We start from the raw sequence: 24234 nt of genomic DNA, 5'->3' as shown, positions 1-24234 counted from the left end.
GGTGCTGATGTAGACACATCAACAATTGCAAAAAGGTTCAACTTGAAGTTATTGACAGAAAACTTATCGGAATGGATTGTCACGGAAAATATTACACACACTTCAGCATCCAAATTGTTAAAAATGTTAAAACATTGTGGATGTGAACACCTTCAAACTTTACCTTCTGATGCTCGAACGTTATTAAAAACACCTCGTGTAACTAGAGTTGATGTGATACAACCAGGAACGTTTTTCTATTTTGGCATAAAAGACACCATTAATGAATTTTTTTCTAAAAATAATTGTTTCGGACTGCTATCTGACACATCTGTTATTGAATTGGCAGTAAACGTAGATGGACTTCCATTAAGTAAAAGCAGCAATTCATCATTTTGGCCTATTTTAGGTGTTGTAAAGTCGTTGTCTACAGTAAAAGATAAGGTTCTTTTGTTTGGTCTTTATCACGGCTATCAAAAACCTGAAAATTCAAATGAATTTTTAAAGCAATTTGTTGAGGAAGCATCAGCATTAATCGATAATGGTATTGAAATCAATGGACACCACTTGGATTTTAAAGTGAAAATGCTTATTTGCGATTTGCCTGCTAGGTCTTATGTTTTACGTGTTAAAGGCCATTCTGGACATTTTTCATGTAATAGGTGCACACAAGAAGGAGATATGATTAATAATAGAATGTGTTTTCCGGAGTTGCATTTTACAAAACGCACCGACAACAGCTTTAGAAATCGAGCACAGCCCCAGCACCATCATAATGAACCCACTATATTGTTAAACCTGCCATCATTTGACATAATACAAGACGTGCCTTTGGACTACATGCACCTATTATGTTTAGGTGTAATGAAGCGTGTATTAGCAGACACAAAGTTTGGATTGGTTTTGGGAAAACCTGGATATAAATTACCAGCTAGAGATGTTTTAGCTATTTCAAATTTAGTTTTAAAATTAAAGAAATATGTCCCATGTGAGTTTTCCAGGAAAACTCGACCCTTACTTGAAGTGAAACGTTACAAAGCCACTGAATTTAGGTTTTTCTTATTGTATGCATTGCCAGTTGTCTTAAGGAATGTAATGAAAAAAAATAAGTTTTACAAAAATATTTTAAAATTGCATGTTGCATCCTCAATTTTAGTGAGTCCTAACCTTTGCTCTGATCAGAATTATCAGGAAACTGCGAAAGAATTGCTGTATAGTTTTGTCAAACAAAGCAAAAAGTTATATGGTGCTGATTTTATTTCACATAATGTACACTGTCTTTTGCATTTGGTGGATGACACGAATCGGTTTGGCCCACTTGATAACTTTAGTGCATTCCCCTTCGAAAATTACATGAAAACACTTAAGAGAATGGTTAGAAAAACTCACCAACCACTGCAACAAGTGGTAAGAAGATCGCAAGAGTCTTGGCATTCAAGAAATACTGCACCAGACACTGGTGAAGAACAAAATTCACGTAATGAAGAATGTTCTGTGAGAACTCTAGAATGGATAATCAAAACTAATAATGCAGATTGCTATTTTGAATTAGAGTCTGGTGAAATAGGCAAAGCAAAATGCATATTCTTCCAACAAAATAAAAAAATTGTTACTGCAAATTTTTTTAAAACTAAACAAAGTTTTTACACTGTTCCGTTGGATTCATCTGCGTTAGGAATCTTTCTATGTTCAGATTTGTCTATCGAAGATCAACTTATTGATTCACAATATATAAAGTGTAAAGTAATGCTGTTACCTTTTGATCAGAAATTTGTTTCATTTCGTATGTTACATACCATATAATTTAAAAAATTAAGAACAATAAAAAAATATAGTTAAAAAATAAGTTAAAAGAGATTAGTAATAGAATAAATATTAAAAAAAGATAGGAATTAAACAATTAAAATTATTAAAAATATATGTATTAACAAAAAATGATAAAGAATTAAAAAATAAGATAATACTGCTTATTTAATCAAAAATATACAAAAAAAAACGCAAACAAATAAAATAAAGCAATTGTTATATGCTTATTTTTAGGTTATGGATTCATATTTAGTAGTAAATTTCATCGACGAGAACCTTATAGAAGTGGTTCCGGCAAGTTGGAATAAAAAAAACACTAAAGTGTGTTATTTTCCATCAAAGGGGAACCATGTTACTCAAAACACTTTTTAAAAAATGGTACAACATTGTGAACCACCGAATACAGAATGGGATTTATTTGACATCGACATTTTGGGATCTTATGGTTAGTAAGTAATTTACACTATAGGTATAAAGTATTAATATTTTTAGATAACTTTGAAAAAGCAAACAAAAAAGCCACTAAAGCGCAACATACCAATAACTTAGCTTCGTCACAAAGCGAAAGTGAACAAAGCAAACGAAAGTCAAAAGCAAATCCCAAATATGCAAATGAGTACGCTTATAACTCTTCGTCAGATTCAAACAATTTAGATCGTGAAACATCTCCAGACAGCGATTCATCACTGCACGTACCTCAGCTACATACAGCTTCTCTTCCACCTAAAGTACAAAAAAAAGGTAAACATTCTGTAGCTATTGTACATTTATATTAAAGTTTTACATTCTTAGGATTACAGTTTAGAGAAACTGCAACATTGTCTCCGATATACATACACTCCACGCACCATCTCGAATGAAGGTAAGCTTTCATATACCCGTCCACAGAGGTAATTTAAAATTTGTAGGTAAAAGTTATAAACCAAGTTGTGTATCATTACAAAAATCAACGGATTATGATGGATGTGCTTTTGATGTGAACCAGAAAAAAGGTATTTTCTTAAGAAATATTGAAACATGCACTAATTATTATTGTATTTTAGGTCGCTCTGTGGTTGATCTTTCTTGTACTTCACTTGACCGAATGCAAGACAAAATTTCACTATCTCGTGACCGTGAATCATTGCAAGGATCACCAAGTAGTGGAAGACGTGCCACAAATAAAAAAAAAGAAGGTATTGTAAGGTGGATTGTGCAGGTATATAGGTATGACCACCCAATGTTTTAGATTCATCTATGGTAGATTTTTCGCATGAAGGTTTCACAGGAAGTGATGACAAACGTAATTACTTAACTTTCAGTGAATTTTTTGTTTACTAAACAAGCATTTTTAGGTTTCCAGAAGTTGGTTATCAATGAATTATTTTCAATCAAAAATATGTTGTCATCATTAACTGAAAAAGTTGAACAGCTAACAATTGCAGGCGGCAACCAAACAAAATCCGTGGAGGAAGTTGATGCTTTGAGAAATATAATGGGACTTATTCCTATTTCTTTTGACAAGGACTTACAAACCATCGAAAAGGCTTTATCTTCGGAAGAAACTATGCAGTTATTTGTAAGTTGCTTGTATGTATAAATAAAGTAGTACATAATTAATATGTTACAGGCAACTGAATTGAGCTTAATAGGTGGTAACGAGGCCAAAACAATGACAAAAAAATTATGTATCGGCTATTTTCCAACGAAATTGGCCAAAATTTTAGTTTCGAAGGGGCTAAAGGAAAAGAAGTGTTCAAAAATTTATTCATTTATAAAGCAATTGTTCGTAAGTATGAAAGTTGATCGTTGTGCAATATGATTCCTTATCCCTTTTAGGAGCTGTTCGTTTAAATAAAAAAACAAGTAATGCCACCGAAGCAGAAATAATTCCCAAAATAAAAGACTGGTTGGCGAAGGCCAAAGAGAGACACACAAATCAAAAAAGAAGAATTGAATCTAAAAAATCGTAAGAATATTTTATTTACTAAGTTAAGTACTAAATATCCATTTTTAAGGGGTCCTGAAAATGATGAAGTTTGAAACAACTGATACAATAATGAAAATAGTCATATTATACAATAGTTTAAGGCATGTACAATTTAAGTAATGTGGTAATAAATTGCATTTGAGGTTAAAAAACACACAGGAAGTGCAGTCGAGCTAATAGGGTTTTATTTTTCTGTATAGGCTATCGATTTCGGTACGTTAAGCAATACCATCTTCAGGCCGTAGCTGTAATACTTATAATTATGGTTATTGTTTATAAAATAAAATAGTTTACCGTCATTAGTACAAGATACAATATAAGAAGTAGGTGAATGAAACATTGTGTGGGAGATGTTAGAAATATGTAGCTTGGATGATCACAATCAGCAGAAATCATAAAGGTGAATGAAAACACTGAAATATAATTAATTTAGTAATTGTAGATATTAGGTTGTGCGTGTTTACTATTTTGAGAGTAAATTACCTGTGTTGATGTCTAAAAGGTGGATGTAAGCATGTATGGTTGAAGTGTCGAATTGTAGGTTATGTGAACTGAAATATTTTATGTCAAGTTGTAGAAGAGATTTATGCATTGGCGTGCTGTTTATGTGGGGTCTGTAGGGGAGTGGGCGTGTATGTGTGGTTGCGTGTCTTTGTTATTGAAGGGGTGTAGGCGTTTGTATAGGTGTTGTTCTGGAAAGAAAGTGATTTCGTTGAGGAGGTTGTGGTTGGGTTGTTTGATGGCTTTGTGGATCTCTAAATGTTCTAAAATTTTTAATTGGTTATAATTATTTGAAGTTTGTAATATTTTTGCCTTGTCTATGGAAATGGAGTGTTGTGAATCTTTTATGTGGGTACCTATGGCTGATTTTGGTTGGTTTTTGGAGTGTTCTTTAAATCGGGTACCCAGACTTCGTGTTGTTAGTCCTATGTAATGGCTAATTCGTTCGTTATTAATAAGGCAAGGGTTCTCGACACAAAACTGTATGTGTTAGAGCCACCCACTCTTGAAAGCTCCATAACCTAAAAAAGTATATATTTTCTAAACAATTTAGAGATAAAGACAAAAGGTACAGTAATTAAAAATATTCAACTGGTTTTCACTGATTTATCATCTTCACGAAACTTCAAGTATAGATTTAATCTTCTGATGATGATAATCAAGGTAGCGAAACAAGTGTAGAGATTAAAACAGTGTTTTGGTAAACTATAGTAATTTGGTTTTTGGTTTTAAAAGGTATAGGTATAGAAAAAATTAAAAGTAAAAAATGGGCAATTTGGGGGGTTTATTTTTAGATTGGTTGTGACAGCTAAGAGATTAACAAATTGTATGAAAAGAAACTTGTGTATTTGGTGCAAAGTAAATAAGCTGTGCAAACTAAGATCATGCAGGAAATTCGTTGTATGTAAACACCCCATAAAAACTTACAGCATTTTTGAAGTTGTCCTCATCTTCTAAGGAAGTATTGAAGATTTTTATCTCCTCTTCCGAATTTAGGGGAAATTGACAACCCAGTTCAGTAAAAAAGCTTGTGGGTGCCTCATCTGGGGTTCGCTCTGCTTTGCTGAGGGATTGTTTTATGGATCTCACCTCTCCAAGGATGTCCGTCGCCATACTCCTTAAAATGTGGTATTACTGCATTAACTGTTTGTTTGTCCTATCTAAGGCCCTATCTAAAAAAAACAAAACTGTACTTTCTACATTATTAGCAAAAAAATTATACCCTTCTCCAAACAGTCTTTGCAGCGACAATTCTTACAAGTATTATTATTTTCCGCTTCTAGGTAGTTATCATTAATGTCATCATGCATATTTTCAATATTTTCAAAAAAACTATTATCTGTCGCCTCGTGTACTCCATTTCCCAAGTCATTTCCTAAAAAAAAATTAGATCATTATAAAGATCAAGTGCCATAGATCATATATTACAATTTAACATGTAAGTAAACTAGAAAAAATGAAAAAGAACTTACTTACCGGGTGTTATATGTACTTCCTTAAATGTTGAAGTCGAGGTTGAAGTCTTCTTTTTTGCTTTATATTTCGAAATAGAAGGAGGGGGTGGCAAAATAGTATCATCTATTGACTCCTCACTACTCGATAGAATTTTTTGGATTCTTTTCCTTTTGACTTCAACATCCTCTGGTTCTGTATTGATATCACTGGTGTTTTCTGCAATTCTTGCTTTGTTTCTCGCTTTTAAATAATCCCCTACAATAAGTTAAAATTACAAAAGATACTAAATACAAAAATTATAACTTACCATAAGTTGCATTCCTAAAAATTTTAATTTTATGAGTTGGCCAACATGTGTTCAGTGGTTCGGATTTTCTGATAGCATTATGTAATTTTTCCATTGAAAAAGAGGGCCAATGGCACTCATTGCCTTGAATCCATGTGGACGGAATTGCCTCCACCGTCAAATCGTCCAAAAATTGGACAACTGTCCAGGTTTTTGAATTCATTTTGAACTTTAAAAAAATGTTCACTTTGAAGATAGACAATAAATTTGTTATGTACCTTACATTTAAAGTAAAAATGACAAAATACTATCAAATGTCTTATCCAATCTAAACTTACATACACAAAAAACCAAACTATACCTAAGTACCTATATGTCTAAAGCTGATAAGTAAATATTGTATCAGTAAAAAAAAAAAAATTAGCCATGTAAAAATGGCATTATAACATTCTGACCTTCATATTTTAATTTCATACACTTGTAATCAATATCTGAAACTTTGAAGTGTTGCGAAGAACCTAAGTTACTGTCACAAACTTTAAATATGTTAATATCAGCTGATTCACAAGGTCTATCAAAAAAAGAATTCTTGCACAAATATTGTTTGCCTACCACCTCTAGGCACCTATTTATTTTAATAATACTAGTGATATTAATTATCTCACCATTTTTCAAGCAGCAACAATTATCAGGAAAATTAATTTTTAAAACAAAATTTTGAAATACTAAAGATTTAAAGTGTTCCATTTTATCAATGCCCAATAACAGCTGATCTTTAGCTAATGGAAATGTAGTAATATCTTCTTTATTATTTTGAACACTTGACATTTTTTCCAAATATCGTTTAACAATTTGTTGTAGCGGCTTATGACTTTTACGTACATACTTTAAGATACTTTGCATAAAATTTTCAAAGTCAAATGCACTAAAATTATCGACACGTCCATGAAGTCTCACATCTTCAGGCAAATGCAATAAATTATGAACATTATGAGATGTATTTTCAATCCCGTATATTGTCTGAAAAGTTTTTACAAAGTATTTTAAAAGGTCCAAAGCATACAGTATAAGGTGTTGAAAATGTTCACTTGCTAAAATTGTCATACCTACATGTAACGAAATGAAATTTAGGTACCGGTCTGTACTTAAAAATTTTTTTAAGACTAGTGGGCCTGTATAAAATAGCATTTGGCGAAATTCTGTAGCTTTCCACATTTTTATTTCATTGATAGACCTTGGTTTTCGATTGAATTCCTCTGGGATACATTCCCGTATGTCTATTAGTGACTGTGAAATGCCATTAATTGCAGCCGCAGACAACTTTGTTTGAGGTTTTCCAAAGCACCATAAATATAAAAGTTTCTTCATCACTCCAAGGCACACCAAGTGCATGTAGTCCAGAGGAAAACTGGTGATCATATTTAAATGAGGAATTTCCTCTAAAATTGATATACCATTTTGATGTTCATCATCCTGATCATGCAACCTAAATTGTTCATCAGTTCTTAACCGGAGGTTTTCAATATCAGGAAAATAAACTTTGGCTAGGTATTGGCCTTCAATTTGACATTTGGTACATGAAAAATACCCTGTATGACCCTTTATACATTTAATGAAAGATTTTGCAGGAGCATCACATACAATACATTTTATTCTTATTAAATATTTGTTGTTATCTATTGTTATACCATTATTAATAACTTCAATAGCATCCTGCACAAACCTTTTTAAAAAAAGATTGGCATCCTTTGGCTTTTCATAGCCATGATAAATGCCAACCATCCTTACACATTTGTGTCCAAAAATTGATATAAGGATAGGATACACTTGGCTGTGTGAACTTTTTGCTAAAGGTAGACCGTCAATATTAAGAAGTAAGCTTATTTGGTCTGAGTTTTTAAATCTGTGCGTTCCTACACATTTAAAAATATTATGAATGGCTGCCGATAAACCAAAATGATAGTATTCACCTGGGTGAACACATTCCGTCGAAACATTTCTTGTTGTATTAAGTAACGTTCGAGCATCCAAGGGTAAAGGTTCATTAATGTGATCATGCAAAAGTTTAAGTAGATCTGTAGTGGCTACGTTTGAAATATTGTATTTTAATGCCCAGTTTGCTAACTTAAATTTTATATGTTTCTCGGCTTCATTATTATCAGTATCGGAACTCTCAGATTCAAATTCAGAGAATGGTGGTTGCAAATTAAGTTCTACTGGAACATCTTCAATAAATTCGGAATCCTCATTCTCGCTCTCACATAAAACAGATTGTGATTGTAATAGGTTAAGAGTTAATGTGCTATTTATTTCCACCACATCGGCAGCTTTCATACTACTACTCTCGCTACTACTACAAGCCTCATTATTATAATGAAAACAGCTTAAAGGTGTAGAATGTGATTCTTCATTGTTAGGCTTGGCTCTTTTAGCCTGCATATAGTATTTTTGTAAATTACTTCGCGACATTGTAATGCTTAAAACTAAAAAACGCAGTGGCTAACCTAAAAATCGTATATCAACGAACCTAACCAATATTCTATCCTAAAACACTACACAAAAAGTCAAAATCACGCCGTCGGTTTCCGCAGCTGTAATTTAATTTATTTTCAAAACCAAGCTTGCTAAATTACCTTTAATTCGCACAATATAAACTGTAACGCACACACAATGGACTAATCACTAATGGATGTGGTTAGAAACACAGAAAAGGGAAAAACTGACAGCCGGCGTCGACAGTATCAGTCCGTTTACAAGAGTTGTTGTATCCTTTTTTAACTTAATATGTAATGATGTAGAGGACAAAGATACCCGAGATCATCGTAATGTAGAGCGTCCAACCAGTGGTCTAGGGGCTAGCATACTAGGCTTGCACCCAGGCGGTCCGGGTTCGATTCTTTCGTACGACGAAAAATTTTTTCACAAAAATACGTACTGAATTAAGGTTTAAGATTTTATTGTTAAATTTTTTTTGAAAAGCAAACATACAAAATTGCTTCAGTACTATGCATCATCGATCGCGTTGGCGGATCGCCTCCGCATGCATATGTTTTTTTAAATATTATTCTTTGTTATAAATTCAGTTTTAGAATATGTAAGAAAAGTTCAATATTCAACGTTTTTAGCGATTACAAGGGAATGATATTTATATGTATTTAATTTTAAGCTATTTTTTAAACATTATATAGTACCATGAAAATTATTTGACCTAAAGGGCGTAAAAAAGATATCTTTAAGGTGTCACTATTTAACATCTTAAAGATATATGGAAAAAGATATCTTATAAGATATCTTATAAACGTCGTATGACGTTCAGATGTTAATAGGATGTAAAACAGATATCTCCAAGACGCCTTGTGTTATCTGGGAATAGAGTGTATGTATATTACAAGTATAACTTACTGAAAGTGATTGTTCTTCACGGCGTTATTGCCCCGTGCTGATTTGACTGTGGCGGTGGTGGTGGCGGCGGCGCGGGAATTATGATGTGTTCTAATATCTGTACCGGATACTGATGATGGCTATAAAAACAAATATATATTAGAATAATTTTTTAAAATTTGTTAATTTTTTTTTGTTTTCATGAGCAATTTTTACCTTAACTGCTGCTGCTGATGCTCCTGTTCGTGAGGTGGAGGGGTCGTCCTTACTTGTGGGGCATATACGTGGCTCACGATGCCCTCGTATTCTTTCAGAAAGTCCTCCAACTCATTCATGTTGTTGTTGGCTGTTGTAGTGGTGGTTCTATGAAAACAATAAAACAATTGTATGGATGGTGGAAAGCGAGCGCGAGTACGCCTTACCTTTCCTGGTGTCCTTCATCATCTTCGGTAATGAGATTGATGATGACATCTCCGTCCATTAATTTTGATGGTTTATTTTTTTCTAATGCCGTTCTTAACACCGAATGTTCGCCTCCGCCACTAGCACCACCGTAAGGCTTCTTGTTCGTTTCACTTTTTTTTTAATGCTCAATTTCGCGCCGCGTTTGTTGTTTAAGGAAGACATCGAGGAAGACATGGTCTTAACGTTCACGTTAATACTTATCCAATATGAAAAATCTCCACCTATATATGGGGAGGGTTTTTGATGGAGTTAGCAAAAGAGTGAAAATCAAGGGCGTTCTCACAGGTTGCTTTCCTGGTAGCTCAACACTGACTCCATTGTCCTCCTCCGTACTTGCATGAGACACTTGCGACACCAAAGCTTCCAAGACCTACTCATGCAGTAACACTGACTCCATTGTTCTTGTCCTTGAAAACGTACTTGCATGGGACACCTGCGACACCAAAGGTTCCCAGACCCCACTCATGCAACTGCAGTAACACCGACTCCATTGTTCTCGACCTTGGAAACGTATTTGCATGGTGTTAGCAGAAAGCGCATGGGACACCTGCGACACCCGAAGCTTCCTAGAAAAGCACCAACAATAGCGAGCACTCATGTAAGAAAGGGAGTATTCATTAATGTCCTTCGGGACGTGAGCGTATAAAAGGCCTCCAATTTCCGCGATTTAATGACTTCGCCTCTGTGCATCTTTGACGTAATATTCCATCAACGACAAGCGTCTCTTTGTGTTTGTGTAAGTGTGAGGGCCTCTCGGATTTCGCGCAACTTTGCTGGCGAGCTATTTTTGTTACGTTTTGAGGAACAAGAACTCTGGGAAAATAGTTTTAATCGTAGGTAGGTACAATGGAATCTGTTACCAGTTTAAGCAATAACATAGTTAATCTAACGCGTAATTCAATTAAATTATTAAAAAATAAGACCGATATTGTTAGACATATTTCAATAATCGATTCCAACATACGTTTGTTAGAGAAAGCAATTACCAATAAACCTTCATAATGAGATAAATGAAAGCCCGATAAGACTGGAAGCGAATTTAACCCAACTTAAATATTTTCGAGCACAATTAAAACAACAATTGAAAAATATCTCTGTAAAAAGGGAGGGTTGTGGAATAGATGACACCGTCGATAGAAAAAATCATCCGCTCCGTACTTTGGCGTGGTACACCTTAGATTCTCGTTTTAAAGGCCGTTTGATTACCGGCGTCATTGTAAACTTTACCTATAAAGACCCCTTAGTTTTTCTAAAAAAATCGTACGACAGCTTTGCGCGCAAAATTGGTGAGGCGCTAAAACGATCAATGTTAAAGGTAAACGTAAGTTTGGCATGTAACTTTATCCATCCTCAAGATCTCAATGTAGATATAAAAACATTTCAAACGAGAAATGCCGTAATTGATATCGGCACCAATCTTAAAAAGTGGTACAAGGAGAACGTTTTTGATAAACTGCAAGCCAAGTTGGAAAATTTTTCCGAAAAACAGTCCGGTTGGGCGTTAAGTGAAGTGCAAAGGTGGTTTTTCAACATATATAAAGATGCCTTCGTTTATACTAGCTAAGAAAGCCGTTGTGAATGTACGAAACAATGATAAATTTTGTTTTCTATGGTCCATAGTGCCTGCTTTAAATCCCGTCACCAAACATGTTGATAGAGTAAGTAGTTATCCTCATTTTGATGACATACTAAAACGCGAATCTATTCAATTTCCTATTAAAATAATCGATAAAAAAAAATTTGAGCAATTAAATCACCTCTCCATTAACTTGTATTGCGTAGTTAAGAAAAAAGTATTTCCATTTATGTTAAGCGATAAGACGGATGGGAGAAAAACCGTAAATTTATTGGTATTGTCATCAAACAACCAATCTCCCCCCAACAACAACAATGGCAACGATTATTATCATTACGCTTGGATTAAAAATATGTCGGCGCTGTTCTCGCAATTATCGAATCGAGGTCATAAAAATTTTTTCTGTTACACATGTTTAAATCATTTTTCGTCGAGCGATCTATTAGACAAGCATTCAAAAAGGTGTCATCAAGTGAATAAGTGTTCCATTCGAATGCCTAACAGTAATAAGGATACCGAAAAATATGTAGAGTTTACTCACTATTCGCATATGGAGAAGGTTCCATTTGCTATTTATGCTGACCTTGAAACTATCTTGGAAAAATGCGATAACTCGACACCTCTTCAGGGTGTAGCCACCGCGCTTTACCAGTCACATATTCCGTTTAGTATAGGGTTCTATTTAAAGTGCTCGTACGATGAGTCACTTTCAAAATTTGCGATGTACCGAGGCGCTGACTGCATTCAATGGTTTATTAAACAGTTACATGATATCGCTAAATGGGCGAACGCCATAATGAATACTGTAGTTCCCATGGAGCGTTTAAGTTCGGTTCAATTGAAAAGGATCGAGAGCGCAACGCACTGCCACATTTGCGAAAAACCTTTTTTGGAGGGTGACGTAAAAGTTAAAGACCATAGTCATAGGGGTGGGGGGCTCTTTCGCGGCGTTGCTCATAGTAAGTGTAACTTAAACTACAAAGATAGTCAGGTAAAACCTGTAGTTTTTCATAATCTGAGCGGCTACGACGCTCATTTTATTATTAGATAGCTTGCGACCGGGGTCATTCCCGGCGAAATCAAACTTTTGCCCGTAAACAAGGAGAAATATATCTCGTTCACAAAGTACGTACAGGATACCAGTACTTTATATATGTTGTTGTAATGTAGCTAATAAAAGACATTATTATTATTATTATTATTATGGTCGGTGTTTCTTGTGAGAACTCAGGTCTAGCCTGGTTAACTAATCGCACGGATTAAAATCAAGTAACGATCAGTGTCTGTGTCTGGTGAAGTTATTATTATTATTATTATTATTATTATTATACTTGTATTAAGTTTCGCTTTATCGATTCCTTTAGATTTATGAGTAGCAGTATACATAAATTGTCCTCATATTTGGAGAATGACAAAAAAAACCTTATAAGATTGCATAGCGACAACGCGAATGAATTTGGTTTGTTAACGCGTAAGGGCATATTTCCGTACGATTATGTCGACTCATGGGAGAGGTTAAACGAGCCAGAGTTACCGCCTAGAGATGCATTTTTTAGCAATTTGAAAAACGAAGCGGTAAGCGAAGCCAATTACGAGCACGCGCTTAACGTATGGAATACATTCAACATTAAAACATTAGGAGATTATTCCGACCTTTATTTAAAAACGGATGTTCTTCTTTTGGTTGATATTTTCGAAAACTTTCGCAATACGTGCATAGAGACGTATCGGCTTGATCCTTTGCATTACTATACCGCTCCGGGTCTAGCTTTTGACGCCATGTTAAAAGTTACGGGCGTGAAATTGGAGCTTCTCTGATATTGATCAACTCATGTTTATCGAGAAAGGGATTAGAGGCGGTATAACGCAGTGTTCTACTAGATACGCCAAAGCTAACAACCCGTTCATGAAAGACTATAACAGCGACCTTGACACGATGTACCTATTGTACCTTGACATTAATAATCTTTATGGTGCCACAATGTGTAATTTCTTGCCCTTCGGCGAATTCTCCTTTGTAGAGGACATTGAAAATTTGGACATACTTAATCATCCGGACGATGCTGACGTAGGATACATAGTAGACTGTGATTTGGACTATCCCTCCGAGTTGCACGAATCTGATAGTGATTTTCCCATGGCGCCGGAGCATATGATACCCCTTAATTCAAAATTTAAAAAACTGATGTTAACCTTATATCCAAAGCGCGAATATGTCGTTCATTATAGAAATTTAAAGATATACGTGCAGCACGGTCTAAAATTAGTAAAAATAAATCGAGTATTGCAGTTCAAGCAGTCTCCGTGGTTGAAAAAATACATCGAATTAAATATCGGTATGCGACAGCGGGCGAAAAATGAGTTCGATAAAAATTTCTATAAATTAATGATTAATAGTCCTTTTGGTAAGCTTATGGAGAACGTGCGGAAATACAAGGAGGTGCATTTATTGACTAAATGGGGCGGACGTTACGGCGCTAGGGCATATATATCCAAACCAAACTTCCATAGTTGTACGATATTCGATAAGGACATGGTGATCATACAAATGGATAGATTAGAAGTATTTTTCGATAAACCTATATACGCAGGATTTTCAGTTTTAGACATTTCAAAAACGTTTCTTTACGACTTTCATTATAACTACGTTTTGAAAAAGTTTCAAAAATGGTCCGCAAAGCTGTTGTACACCGATACCGATAGTTTAATATACGCTTTTAACGTTCCCAAAATATATGAAATTATAAAGGAAGATATTCATAGATTTGATACATCAGATTATGATCCCGAAAACGAGTTTGGAATTCCTTTGGTAAATAAAAAAATTCCGGGGTTAATGAAGGATGAAAATCATGGCCGTATAATGACCGAATTTGTAGGGTTGCGTGCAAAGATGTATTCATATGAGGTCGATGGAAAATTGATAAAGAAATCGAAAGGATCCACATCATCTAGTATGAGGGACGTTACGATCGATGATTATAAAAGGTCCTTGTTTAATATTGTAACTATAAAAAAGGAGCAGAATCTAATACGATCGAAGAACCATGCCGTATACACATTGAAACAAAATAAGGTCGTATTAAGTCCTCACGATGACAAACGCGTCATATGCGCTAATCGTATCGATACACATCCTTGGGGATATTGTAGTTTTAGTAATCCTACCTAATACAACCATACTAACGACTACGACGATGACGATGTCGATGTTCCACAACCTTCGCGTCTTTTAACCACACCTTTTGTATTTTAGAAAACCCCTCAACAATAACTACAACAACAACAATACGGATAATGGATAGCGAAAATTTGAAAATACAATTGGAGGAGGAGCTATACAAAGCTTCTATTCCCATTTACAAACAATTTTTAAAACAAGGTCTATTGAGAAACTCATCCACTACATTCATTAATGAGGTGTTACAAAACCTCATTATCCTCCCTGATGAATGTTTCGGTTGGTGTGCTTGCTCTAGAAATGTATGTGAAACTAATATTAGATTACTGATAGAGAGAAAAATTGAACTGGATAGGTTAGTAAAATCAATATCCTGTAATGTTAGTGATTGTAGTAGTGGTAGTAATATTGATAGTTTACTGTTTCATATCAAACAATATGTAATTAATTTACTCAAGTCTTCTGCAGGTGTGTATAAGGATATTTCATATGTAATAAATGAAATTATTTGTAAATCTGCAGAATATGCCAATGTTAATGCCCTAACATTATTTATTAAAGTGTGCGTAGAAAAGGGAATAGAGTGTAGATTTAATACGCACGAGGACAATCGTCATCGCGAGATATACACATGGATATTGGAAAATATCCGTAAAGGCGAAGAGAATCCTGATGCACTTCTCGGTTGGACCTGCGGACCAGACTCCGCAATATGGCCCTCTACTCAATTGCTCGATTATAAAAAGACTCGAGAATTACTTTTAACGATAATGAGAAAAAGAGACACTAGGAAATATGTTGTATGGTGAATTACAATAATAAAAAGTAAATATTTAAGTTTTTAGTTATTTATTTATTCAAATCGACACATCATAACCTTATAGAACAACATTATTTTTATCAATCCACGATTTCTCGTCCAGACCCAACCATTTCACGTACACTTTGTCTTTCTTGCGACGCAGGACTTTTTCAACCAAATATACGTCCGAATACTTGGCCTTCTGCAACTCATGTTCGTAAAATCCACCTAAAATCGGTTTAGCCTTCATGTCTTCCAACAAATACGTGACCGGATTTGTTATTTGTACTTTTACAATTTTGAACAGCTCACTGGACCAATTGGGGGTGTAGCCCTTCGCAAATATGGATTTAAATTTGCTAATTCGAACTACATCGCTGTTGTGATTACTGGATTAATCCGATTAATCAAAGAACATCTTTATTAAATTCATGAATAATGCAACAAAATTTTAGAACTCCTTATCCACACTCGAGCGTAGTACTACTAGCCACCTTCGCCTTCCTCCGCTTGTCCCTGTTGACCTTCAGCTGAATTATGTGGCTGTGTCTAGGCTGACGCTAAATGTGATTACATATTTACCTACATAAGGTTACAACAATTCTCCCACCTTTAAATAGAGTGGCAGAAGTCGAAACAATTTGAATTAAGAATTACAAAAAGCAAAACAAATAATTAAATAAATGTCTTATTTGGTGACATACTCCTGGATCCACACTGGTTGGTTTCGGATTCTGTTTGATCGTCGGAGTATTAGCTGCGGCTCGGGCTGTGCAGCTGGTTCGGGCTGTGTAGCTGCTTCGGGTTGTTCCCCAACTTCTCGTTCCTGCTGTGTAGGCACTAAGTTATTTGATGGATCACTTTGGTTCCCGTTATAAATGTGTACGATGGGCAAGTTGGGTGCGAACGATACTTTTCTGCGATTGGGCGTTGGCATTGGCGGTTCTGGCTTTTCCACTTGTGTCGATCGAAGTTGGTTAATGTGACGTTTTAACACATGACCATTGTCAAGGTGTATTAAATAATGTCGGCTACCATATACTGCTAAAATGGTGCCAAACTTCCATTTTTCCGATCCTACGTAATTTCGTGCACATACCCTTTCTCCCACCTTTAATTTTCGTGTTACTGGCAGTAAATTCCCAGATGGTGTCTTCTCTTGAGCCGGGCGTAGAATGTCAAATTTGGTGCGCATAGGTCGTCCTAACATGAGTTCCGCTGGTGTCGATCCTGAATTGCTGTGTGCTCCTCCACGTAAATAAAATTTCGTGTAGCTTAATGTGATGCGGAATCGGTGAATCGGCCAATGCAGCTAACCTTTGCTTCAGTGTCCGTACTGCTCGTTCAGCAGTGCCGTTCGTTGCCGGATGGCCTGGAGCTGAAAAACACTGTTTGATTCCATTATTCGAGCAGAAAGATGTGAAGCGATCGCTAGTGAAAATAGTGGCGTTATCTGAAACAATAATCCTGGGTATGCCAAACCGCGAAAACACTTCTCGTAGATATTCGATTGTCAATTCTGTATTAGGAGCACTATTCGATGCAAATACTTCTGGCCAATTTGAGTGGCTATCGATGATTACAAAATAAAATTTACCATCCTTGGGTCCCGCATAATCTATGTGAAGGCGTTGCCATGGAGCGTCAGGCTTTTCCCACGAATGGATTGGAACCTTCACCGGATCTGATTGCATTTTTGCACAGACGGCGCAGGATTTGGCGATATTTTCAATGTCACGATCTATTCCATGCCAATAGACGTAGTTACGGGCGATCATTTTCATTTTCGTGATCCCGCTATGCACGGAATGCAGTTGTTGTAAAATTTGAGGGCGTAAGCTCGTAGGTATTACGACTCGATTCCCTCGTAATACTACTCCTTTATGTGTCGAGTATTCCGGAGCGTATTCGAGAGACGTTGATATCGAGTGTAGTAACGCAGATAACTCTTCATCTTGGGCGGTCTCTTTCGCTACTGTTGAAGCCGTGATTAGTTCGGAATCTAAAAATTGTACAATGTTTGAATAATATTGCGAATGTTCGTCTTCATCGTTAACTAGTAAGCTTCCGGATTTAGTTGCACGAGAAAAATAGTCGACATTTGCATGCATACTTGCTGGGCGATGACTTATGTCGAAATCGAATGCACTCAGGAAAGATGCGTACCGAATTAATCGTGTTGCGGACATGGCTGGTATCTGCTTAGAAGGCGACAGAATATGGAATAGTGGTCTATTGTCTGTAATAAGGGTAAACTTGCGACCATACAAGTAATTATAAAGTCGTTTAACAGACCAAAATATTGCGGTAGCTTCACGGTCAAGCTGGGAATAATTTCGTTCACTTTGTGTTAACGCACGAGAAATAAAAGCAATCGGATGCTCTTCATTGTTTATCACATGAGATAAAACACCCGAAATACCGACCGGACTCGCGTTAACACAAGTGGCAACGACGGGTCGTAGGGCACTAAAACTCGATCACTCGATATTAACGTTTTTATGTCGTTGAAAGCCTTTTCACATTTATTTGTCCACACAAATTTAACGTTCTTTTTCAACAGTTCACGTAATGGCGCTGTACTTGTCGAGATATCAGGTAGAAATTTGGCGTAATACATCGTAAGACCAATAAAGGAATGTACCTGTTCGGAGTTGATCGGGCGTGGCGCATCTACAATGGCTTGAACTTTATCCTTCGTTTTCTTAATACCAAATTTCCCGATTGTGTGCCCTAAATATGTCACTTCCGTTTGAAACAACTTGCACTTGTCGCGATTTAAATGCAAATTCATCGAGCGTAATTTATGTAAGCAGGTGATTAACCGCTGTCGACATTCCTCAATTGTACTACCTGTGATAATAATGTCATCAAAATACACGGCGGTGCCTGGAATGTGTGAGAATGTTTCATCCATGATACGTTGAAATTCGTTGGGTGCGACTTTAATTCCAAAAGCCAATCGATTCATGAGATAGACTCCGCGGTGCGTAGAAATAGCTTGAATTTTTGAGCTTTCTTCGTCCATTTTGATGTGGTAATATGCTTTATGTACATCTAAGGTGCAATAATATACTCCACCTCGTAATCTGTTGAAAATATCTTCGATTAATGGGATGGGGTATCTTGCCTCGTGTAAATTTGGATTGACTGTAGCTTTAAAATCTACGCAGAGCCGTACTTCATTATTTGATTTCGGTACGATTACTAAAGGTGATCCCCATTCGCTGTGTGTAGTCTTGGTAATTATTTGTTGTGATTCCAATTTATCAAGCTCTTTATTTACTTTATCGAGTAACGCATATGGCACTGTACGGTTTTTTAAAAACATGGGCTTCGTATTTTCGCGAATTCGTAACGAACACTTTATCCCGGGAATGCATCCTATTTCTGGTTTAAACAGATCTGCAAACGTAGAAAATATTTCTTCCGCACAATTTGAATTGGGAGACTGCACTTGTTGAACTGCGTAGGGCTCCTGTGGTGTACGATCACTGGGATTTGTATGAGTTATTGATAACCCTAGAGTTTTCATCCAATCTCTTCCTAAAATCGACGTTACATTTCGATTAATGATATAAAGTGGTAGTGTTGCACCTATATCACGATATTGAACACTTATCTCCGCTTTTCCGTATGGAGTGAATGGCTGTAGTGTAAACGAACGAAATTGAATGTCCGCACTTTGAATAACCGCACTTAGCTTTAATTTATCATAATTGCTCTTCGACATAAACGTTACAGGACTGCCAGAATCAATTTCGAAGTTGGATTCCTTATTTTCTAATTGCACAGCAATTTGAAACTTTCTGTCAGTGTAGTTAACTGAGGTGTTCAAAATATTTGGAATGGTGACAACTTGTAGCACATAATTTGAACTTGAGCTGCTTGAAGGCATTGGGTCATCGAGGTATTGTACCGAAGCATTGCGATTCTTCCGATTTTTGAATAACGTAGATATGCAGACTTTAGCAACATGCCCGGATTTATTGCACGAATTGCAATGCAGTTTATCTTGCGAGATTCTACATTCACGTGATGAGTGATTTGCCAGTGCACAGCGTAAACATAAGTGACCTATTCCTAGATAACTGAATTTATTACGTGTCTGTGAATTACAGCGACTTTGAGAGTTTGAGGAATTTCGAACATGATCGCTATTCCTGTTACGGCTGCGGTTTCGATGAATTTTCTTGTGAGATTTCACTTCATTAACTTGCACAGCTGATTGAATAACTCCCGTTGGTAAGGTTGATGAACAGCTTGCCGCAAGATTCTCGTTATTCCTCTTTGATGCTTCGAGGGTGATCGCAAGTTCAACTAGCTCGTCAAATGACTGTTTTTGTTCGATTAATAACCTCTCGCGAATATTTGAATCTCGAAGGCCACATATGAATACTGGTCGTAGGAAAAGTGCCGAAACTGATCGTTTACAACTATCATGTATACAATTGAATTGACAAGGTATACTTAATTGCTTTAAGGAAGCTAGATACTCACTAATGGTTTCGCTTGCTGTTTGAGATCTCTTCATAAAATTGAATTGAGCTACGTCTATGTTTTGCCTTGGACATAGATGTTTCGTTAAAACATCTACAATTTCGGTATACGTTTTTGAAGTAGGCAAATCTGGTGAACATAGTGAACAGAGAAGTTGATAATATTGGGTGCCAATGCAGTTTAGAAGTACCTTGGCTCGCAGTGCGTTTCCGTCAGGAGTGGCTTGAATTCGATGGAGGTCAAACAAGTTTTCGAGTCGTTGAATATACGTCGTAAATGACTCTATTTTTCCGTTGAAGTTGTCGAAGTGTATCTTTGAAGCATCCTCTTTATCTTCCTGACGTGGCGTCTCTGGGTGCGGGGTCGGGTTACTAACTTTTTCCAGTAGTTGTTGCAAAGTAGCGATAAATTGGGTTAATTCCGTCATGCTGATTATTTATATTCGATGAGCAATAGCAATCAGGTAAAATAGTTTCATTGGATGGATCTTGAACTTGTGATATGTGGAAACGTGCTTACTCATTGCGTGGCTGCATCGTGCTCATCCTCGTTCCTCGTCGCCAATTTTGTTGTGATTACTGGATTAATCCGATTAATCAAAGAACATCTTTATTAAATTCATGAATAATGCAACAAAATTTTAGAACTCCTTATCCACACTCGAGCGTAGTACTACTAGCCACCTTCGCCTTCCTCCGCTTGTCCCTGTTGACCTTCAGCTGAATTATGTGGCTGTGTCTAGGCTGACGCTAAATGTGATTACATATTTACCTACATAAGGTTACAACAATCGCCGACATTAAAACGGCATTTCTTATTGTTGAAGAGCTTGATGTGGTTGTAGGCGTCCGGCTTTGTATCGGCCTTCACTTCGATCGGTTTCATCCCCGTTGTTCGATGTTTACGATTATTGTACTCGCTCGTGATCGATTCGATTGCATCTATCCATACATATTTTCCACGTAAACTAAACTGCCGGTACAAGGGTTTTTTTATACTTCTTATAACCCTCTCGGCCAGTGCAGCCTTTTTCGTACTGTACGTGGAATAGTGATTAATGCGTTCTTACATCATCAATTTGGCGAATGATTTGTTATAGAATTCCTTCCCGGCATCGGTTTGTAGATTTTTCGGTCTGCGTTTCGTAGTTTGAAAAGTCTACGGGGGAAGTTTTTGCGTGACGCTTTATGTAACTGGTTTACCACCTGCTGCATCCTCTATCAGTTTATGTAAATTTTCTTTGACCGTTTTCAACTCTTCCTCTAGTACATCCACGTAATTGCGAAGACCATCTACAGGCGCTTTTGCAATCTGCATATAATACATGAAGTATCCTTTATTTATAGCACCGCCGTTGTTTACTGGATCGGCTACATTCATTACCTGTTTACCTGTTTATCTGTTTATTTGTTTACCTGTTTATCTGTTTACCTGTTTATATCAAAAGCTGTTTATTTTGAAAGCTGTAGATATACTTGATAGCAGTGTTTTCCAACTGAAAAATAAACACGTTTTCACGGTAGGTTTTATATAGTGATCGAAACCTTTACTGAAACGATCGTTTTGCACATCCGCATCCTTATTTATAGGGTATTTAAGAGAAAGAACAAATGTTAAACTTTTATCGCTTTATTTACTAAACAATTACGGCATTGTATAATTGTTATGTATGTAATACACGTTTGCCAATGCACAATGACATTTTGGATAGGAATGATAAACAGCTGGCTTCCAATTTAGGTAATGCAGGTTCCTCGTTGATCTCGACGACATCCTGCGATAAGGTTTTTCGTATAAATTCTGCCTCCTCCTTTCCCTTCACATATATAGCCTCCATTGGTGATACTAGCCGGCGAAGTATAATCGGAAATAAGTGGGGCGGTGTATGTCCTTCTTCCCATTTAATACAATGGTGGTTGTGCATCAGCCAGATAGCTTGTCTCTGGTAGTTCACATCTAAACTGCTAAATGAAAATGGAGGTTTGAACACAATATGTGCAACTTGGTGCCCATTAAATACCGCCAACTCCTTTGGCGTAAATGTCGTTGGGGATGTTTTAAATCCTTGAACGTCAATAGCAATAACCATTTTCTGCTACTGATTCACCAAACTGTTTCGAGACCTAGGTACTACTGGACTAGCACTACTGTACTGCTCGCCATAGCTTATATTTCCAACTCGTAACCTTGAAAGCGGTTGACTGCGATGATTGGCTGTAATGTACCAGACCAAAGCACGTAGAGGCCGATTTTTTTTATCGACGATTAAAGCTCATTTAAAGTTCATCTTCCCAGTACATTAATGAATATTATCATTGTTAAACTGAGGTGAATGGTCTCTGCCGTCTTCTGGGAATCTTCAATGTTGCAGGTGTTTCACGGGTATCATTTGCTAACACCATGGAAATGTACGTTTCTTGGAAAGCGTGCAGGTGTCAGGACAATGGTTGATGTGTGTGTGTGAGAACGGTCCTTGATGTTATTTCAGAATCACTCTTTTGCTAACTCCAACAAAAACCTCCACATATATACCTAGGGGTAGACATTTTGCGGCACAAGTGTTAATCTGCACGTTATCGTCATGTCTTCAACCAAACGCGCCAACAAGTTGACTTTAAAAAAAAGTGCAACGAGTAAGAAGCCTTACATAAATGCCTGTGGGGGTGGTGGACGCTCAATCTTAAAGACCGCCTTAGAAAAACCTACAAAATTATCCGATGGTGATGTGATCAACCTCGTCACGGAAGATGAAGAAGGACATCGGGAAAGGTAAGTTGTAAACTTGTATAATAATTTAGTACTGGCTCTCCACCATCCATATAGATACTAATGTTGTAGGTATTATTTTATTTTTTTTATAGAACAATAGCTACCACCACCACCACCACAAATGAACTGGAAGATTTTCTAAAAGAATATGAGGGAAATTTCAATCATGTTTACGCTCCTTCAATTACAACAATTCCTCCACCTCACATGAGACCACCGGTGATAGATCCCAGACATGGCCAGCAACAACAACACCAACAACAGTTAAGGTACAAATTATTGTTCACGAAAAAATAAAATTTCTAATACATATATGTTTTACAGCCAGTATCCATCAGTACAAATATTGGAGCATATTATAATTCCTGGGCCGCTACCCCAGGCAAATACTCAAACGCAGCCGCCAGAAATGGTAGCTTTACATCCACAATCCGCGATGTGTGACATGTATCAATTTCCGTAAGTTTACTCATTAGTGTACCTCCGTTTATGTGGAAATACTTATTCTAATGTTACGTTACAGAAATAATCCAGCTCAACAACAACAACCAAATTTACCACTACAGCTACCTGTAAATAACGGCGGCAACAATCACTTTCAGTAAGTTACTTTTATTATACATATAATCTATTTTTAATACTGTTTCTCTTATTGTTACAGTGCCCCGTTGCCTAGGGGGGAAAAAGATATGCAATTACTAAGAGAATTTTATGAACACGTCTCGCCGCCGTCTTCAGCAGCCATCGACCAAGAAGAGGCGCCACCACCACCACCGCCGCCATCTCATGAATCGCCCAGATGGCACGAGCCGTCCACACCCCAAGAGCTGGCGATGTTATCAATAGGGCGTCTGGAGAAGATGCTGACAATTTTCCAGGCCAGACAAAGAAATTCCCAACTCCAGACGGAGCGTTTAGAACGGGAATTGGCTGCATCACGGCTTCAAGATGAAAACCTGCATCGAGACATGAAGTTTATTACAAATTACATGCAATTTTTAAAGAATAACTAATTTTTCCTTTTAAATTTAATTTCACATTTGTAATAGTAGGTACCTCGGTAGGTACTTACGAGTAATAATAAGTAAAACATTAATGTAATGTAGCTAATTTTATGTAGAAAATACATGGATTGTTTAATGCGATTGTTGATATTAATTAATTTAGTTTACCTGCCACAAACATTCACGGCATAACTTTAAATGCAATATTTACGTATCTACCTGAGTTCGAGTGAAATTATCACAAAGAAATACCAAAATTATTTTCCACAACACATCGCGAATATCACTGTGCAATGAAATGAGTGCATACGCAAGTCGGCATAATGCGAGCTGATAATATTCTATTTTTACCAAATGCGCGATACGAAGCAGAACGTCTATTCACGGTAGGTACAGTGTACTCGTTTTAAAAATTGAGCGTTCATTAAACACCAATCCCCAAATTTTTTTAACCCTCTCGCTCGCAATTCCTACACAAGAAATAAGCGTGTTTGATCATACCACGTACAAATTGGTTCTAAAGGAAGAATGTCAGGGCAAAATGAATAAGCACCCTTTAT

The 24234-nt window shown here is 36.5% G+C and overlaps 4 protein-coding genes across 11 annotated transcripts; 2 read left to right on the top strand and 2 right to left on the bottom strand.

Annotated features, from left to right (window-relative positions):
* Positions 1–1907: 1907 nt before the first annotated feature.
* Positions 1908–3922, top strand: LOC116182321. The gene is made up of 9 exons (XM_031502845.1): positions 1908–2230; positions 2278–2526; positions 2578–2777; positions 2829–2960; positions 3014–3067; positions 3120–3343; positions 3395–3553; positions 3604–3733; positions 3783–3922. Exons 3-8 carry the CDS (start codon positions 2642–2644, stop codon positions 3616–3618), a joined length of 720 nt encoding a protein of 239 aa, XP_031358705.1. The 5' UTR covers positions 1908–2230; positions 2278–2526; positions 2578–2641; the 3' UTR covers positions 3619–3733; positions 3783–3922.
* A 1282-nt stretch (positions 3923–5204) lies between these two features.
* Positions 5205–9146, bottom strand: LOC116182320. 3 transcript variants are annotated; one of them, XR_004147484.1, is made up of 5 exons: positions 8630–9146; positions 6018–8587; positions 5732–5965; positions 5478–5630; positions 5205–5427 (listed from the first exon to the last, which is right to left on the bottom strand). XR_004147484.1 is itself a non-coding variant. In XM_031502844.1 (5 exons), the coding sequence occupies exons 2-5, from the start codon at positions 6217–6219 to the stop codon at positions 5387–5389; spliced, it is 630 nt and encodes a 209-aa protein (XP_031358704.1). In that variant the 5' UTR covers positions 6220–6225; positions 8630–8726; the 3' UTR covers positions 5205–5386. The 3 variants fall into 3 exon arrangements, 1 of the variants encoding a protein (XP_031358704.1); XR_004147483.1 differs by having other exon boundaries at positions 8643–9146; XM_031502844.1 differs by having other exon boundaries at positions 6018–6225; positions 8630–8726.
* A 6642-nt stretch (positions 9147–15788) lies between these two features.
* On the bottom strand, positions 15789–21269 carry LOC116182319 (uncharacterized protein K02A2.6-like). 6 transcript variants are annotated; one of them, XR_004147482.1, is made up of 3 exons: positions 19902–21269; positions 16501–17403; positions 15789–16445 (listed from the first exon to the last, which is right to left on the bottom strand). XR_004147482.1 is itself a non-coding variant. In XM_031502842.1 (2 exons), the coding sequence occupies exons 1-2, from the start codon at positions 20326–20328 to the stop codon at positions 16580–16582; spliced, it is 1251 nt and encodes a 416-aa protein (XP_031358702.1). In that variant the 5' UTR covers positions 20329–21269; the 3' UTR covers positions 15793–16579. The 6 variants fall into 6 exon arrangements, 2 of the variants coding, with proteins under 2 accessions (XP_031358702.1, XP_031358701.1); XR_004147481.1 differs by having other exon boundaries at positions 15791–16445; positions 16501–21269; XR_004147479.1 differs by having other exon boundaries at positions 15793–17403; positions 17459–21269.
* Positions 21270–22170: 901 nt separating this feature from the next.
* On the top strand, positions 22171–23720 carry LOC116182322. The gene is made up of 5 exons (XM_031502846.1): positions 22171–22670; positions 22763–22939; positions 22995–23129; positions 23194–23271; positions 23332–23720. Exons 1-5 carry the CDS (start codon positions 22483–22485, stop codon positions 23681–23683), a joined length of 930 nt encoding a protein of 309 aa, XP_031358706.1. The 5' UTR covers positions 22171–22482; the 3' UTR covers positions 23684–23720.
* Positions 23721–24234: the final 514 nt, after the last annotated feature.

The sequence above is a fragment of the Photinus pyralis genome, unplaced genomic scaffold, assembly GCF_008802855.1.
Source record: "Photinus pyralis isolate 1611_PpyrPB1 unplaced genomic scaffold, Ppyr1.3 Ppyr1.4_unclustered_Scaffold4715, whole genome shotgun sequence".
NCBI lineage: Eukaryota > Metazoa > Arthropoda > Insecta > Coleoptera > Lampyridae > Photinus > Photinus pyralis.
The sequence above is the reverse complement of the archived record's forward strand: the minus strand, read 5'-3'. Positions and strand labels throughout refer to the sequence as shown.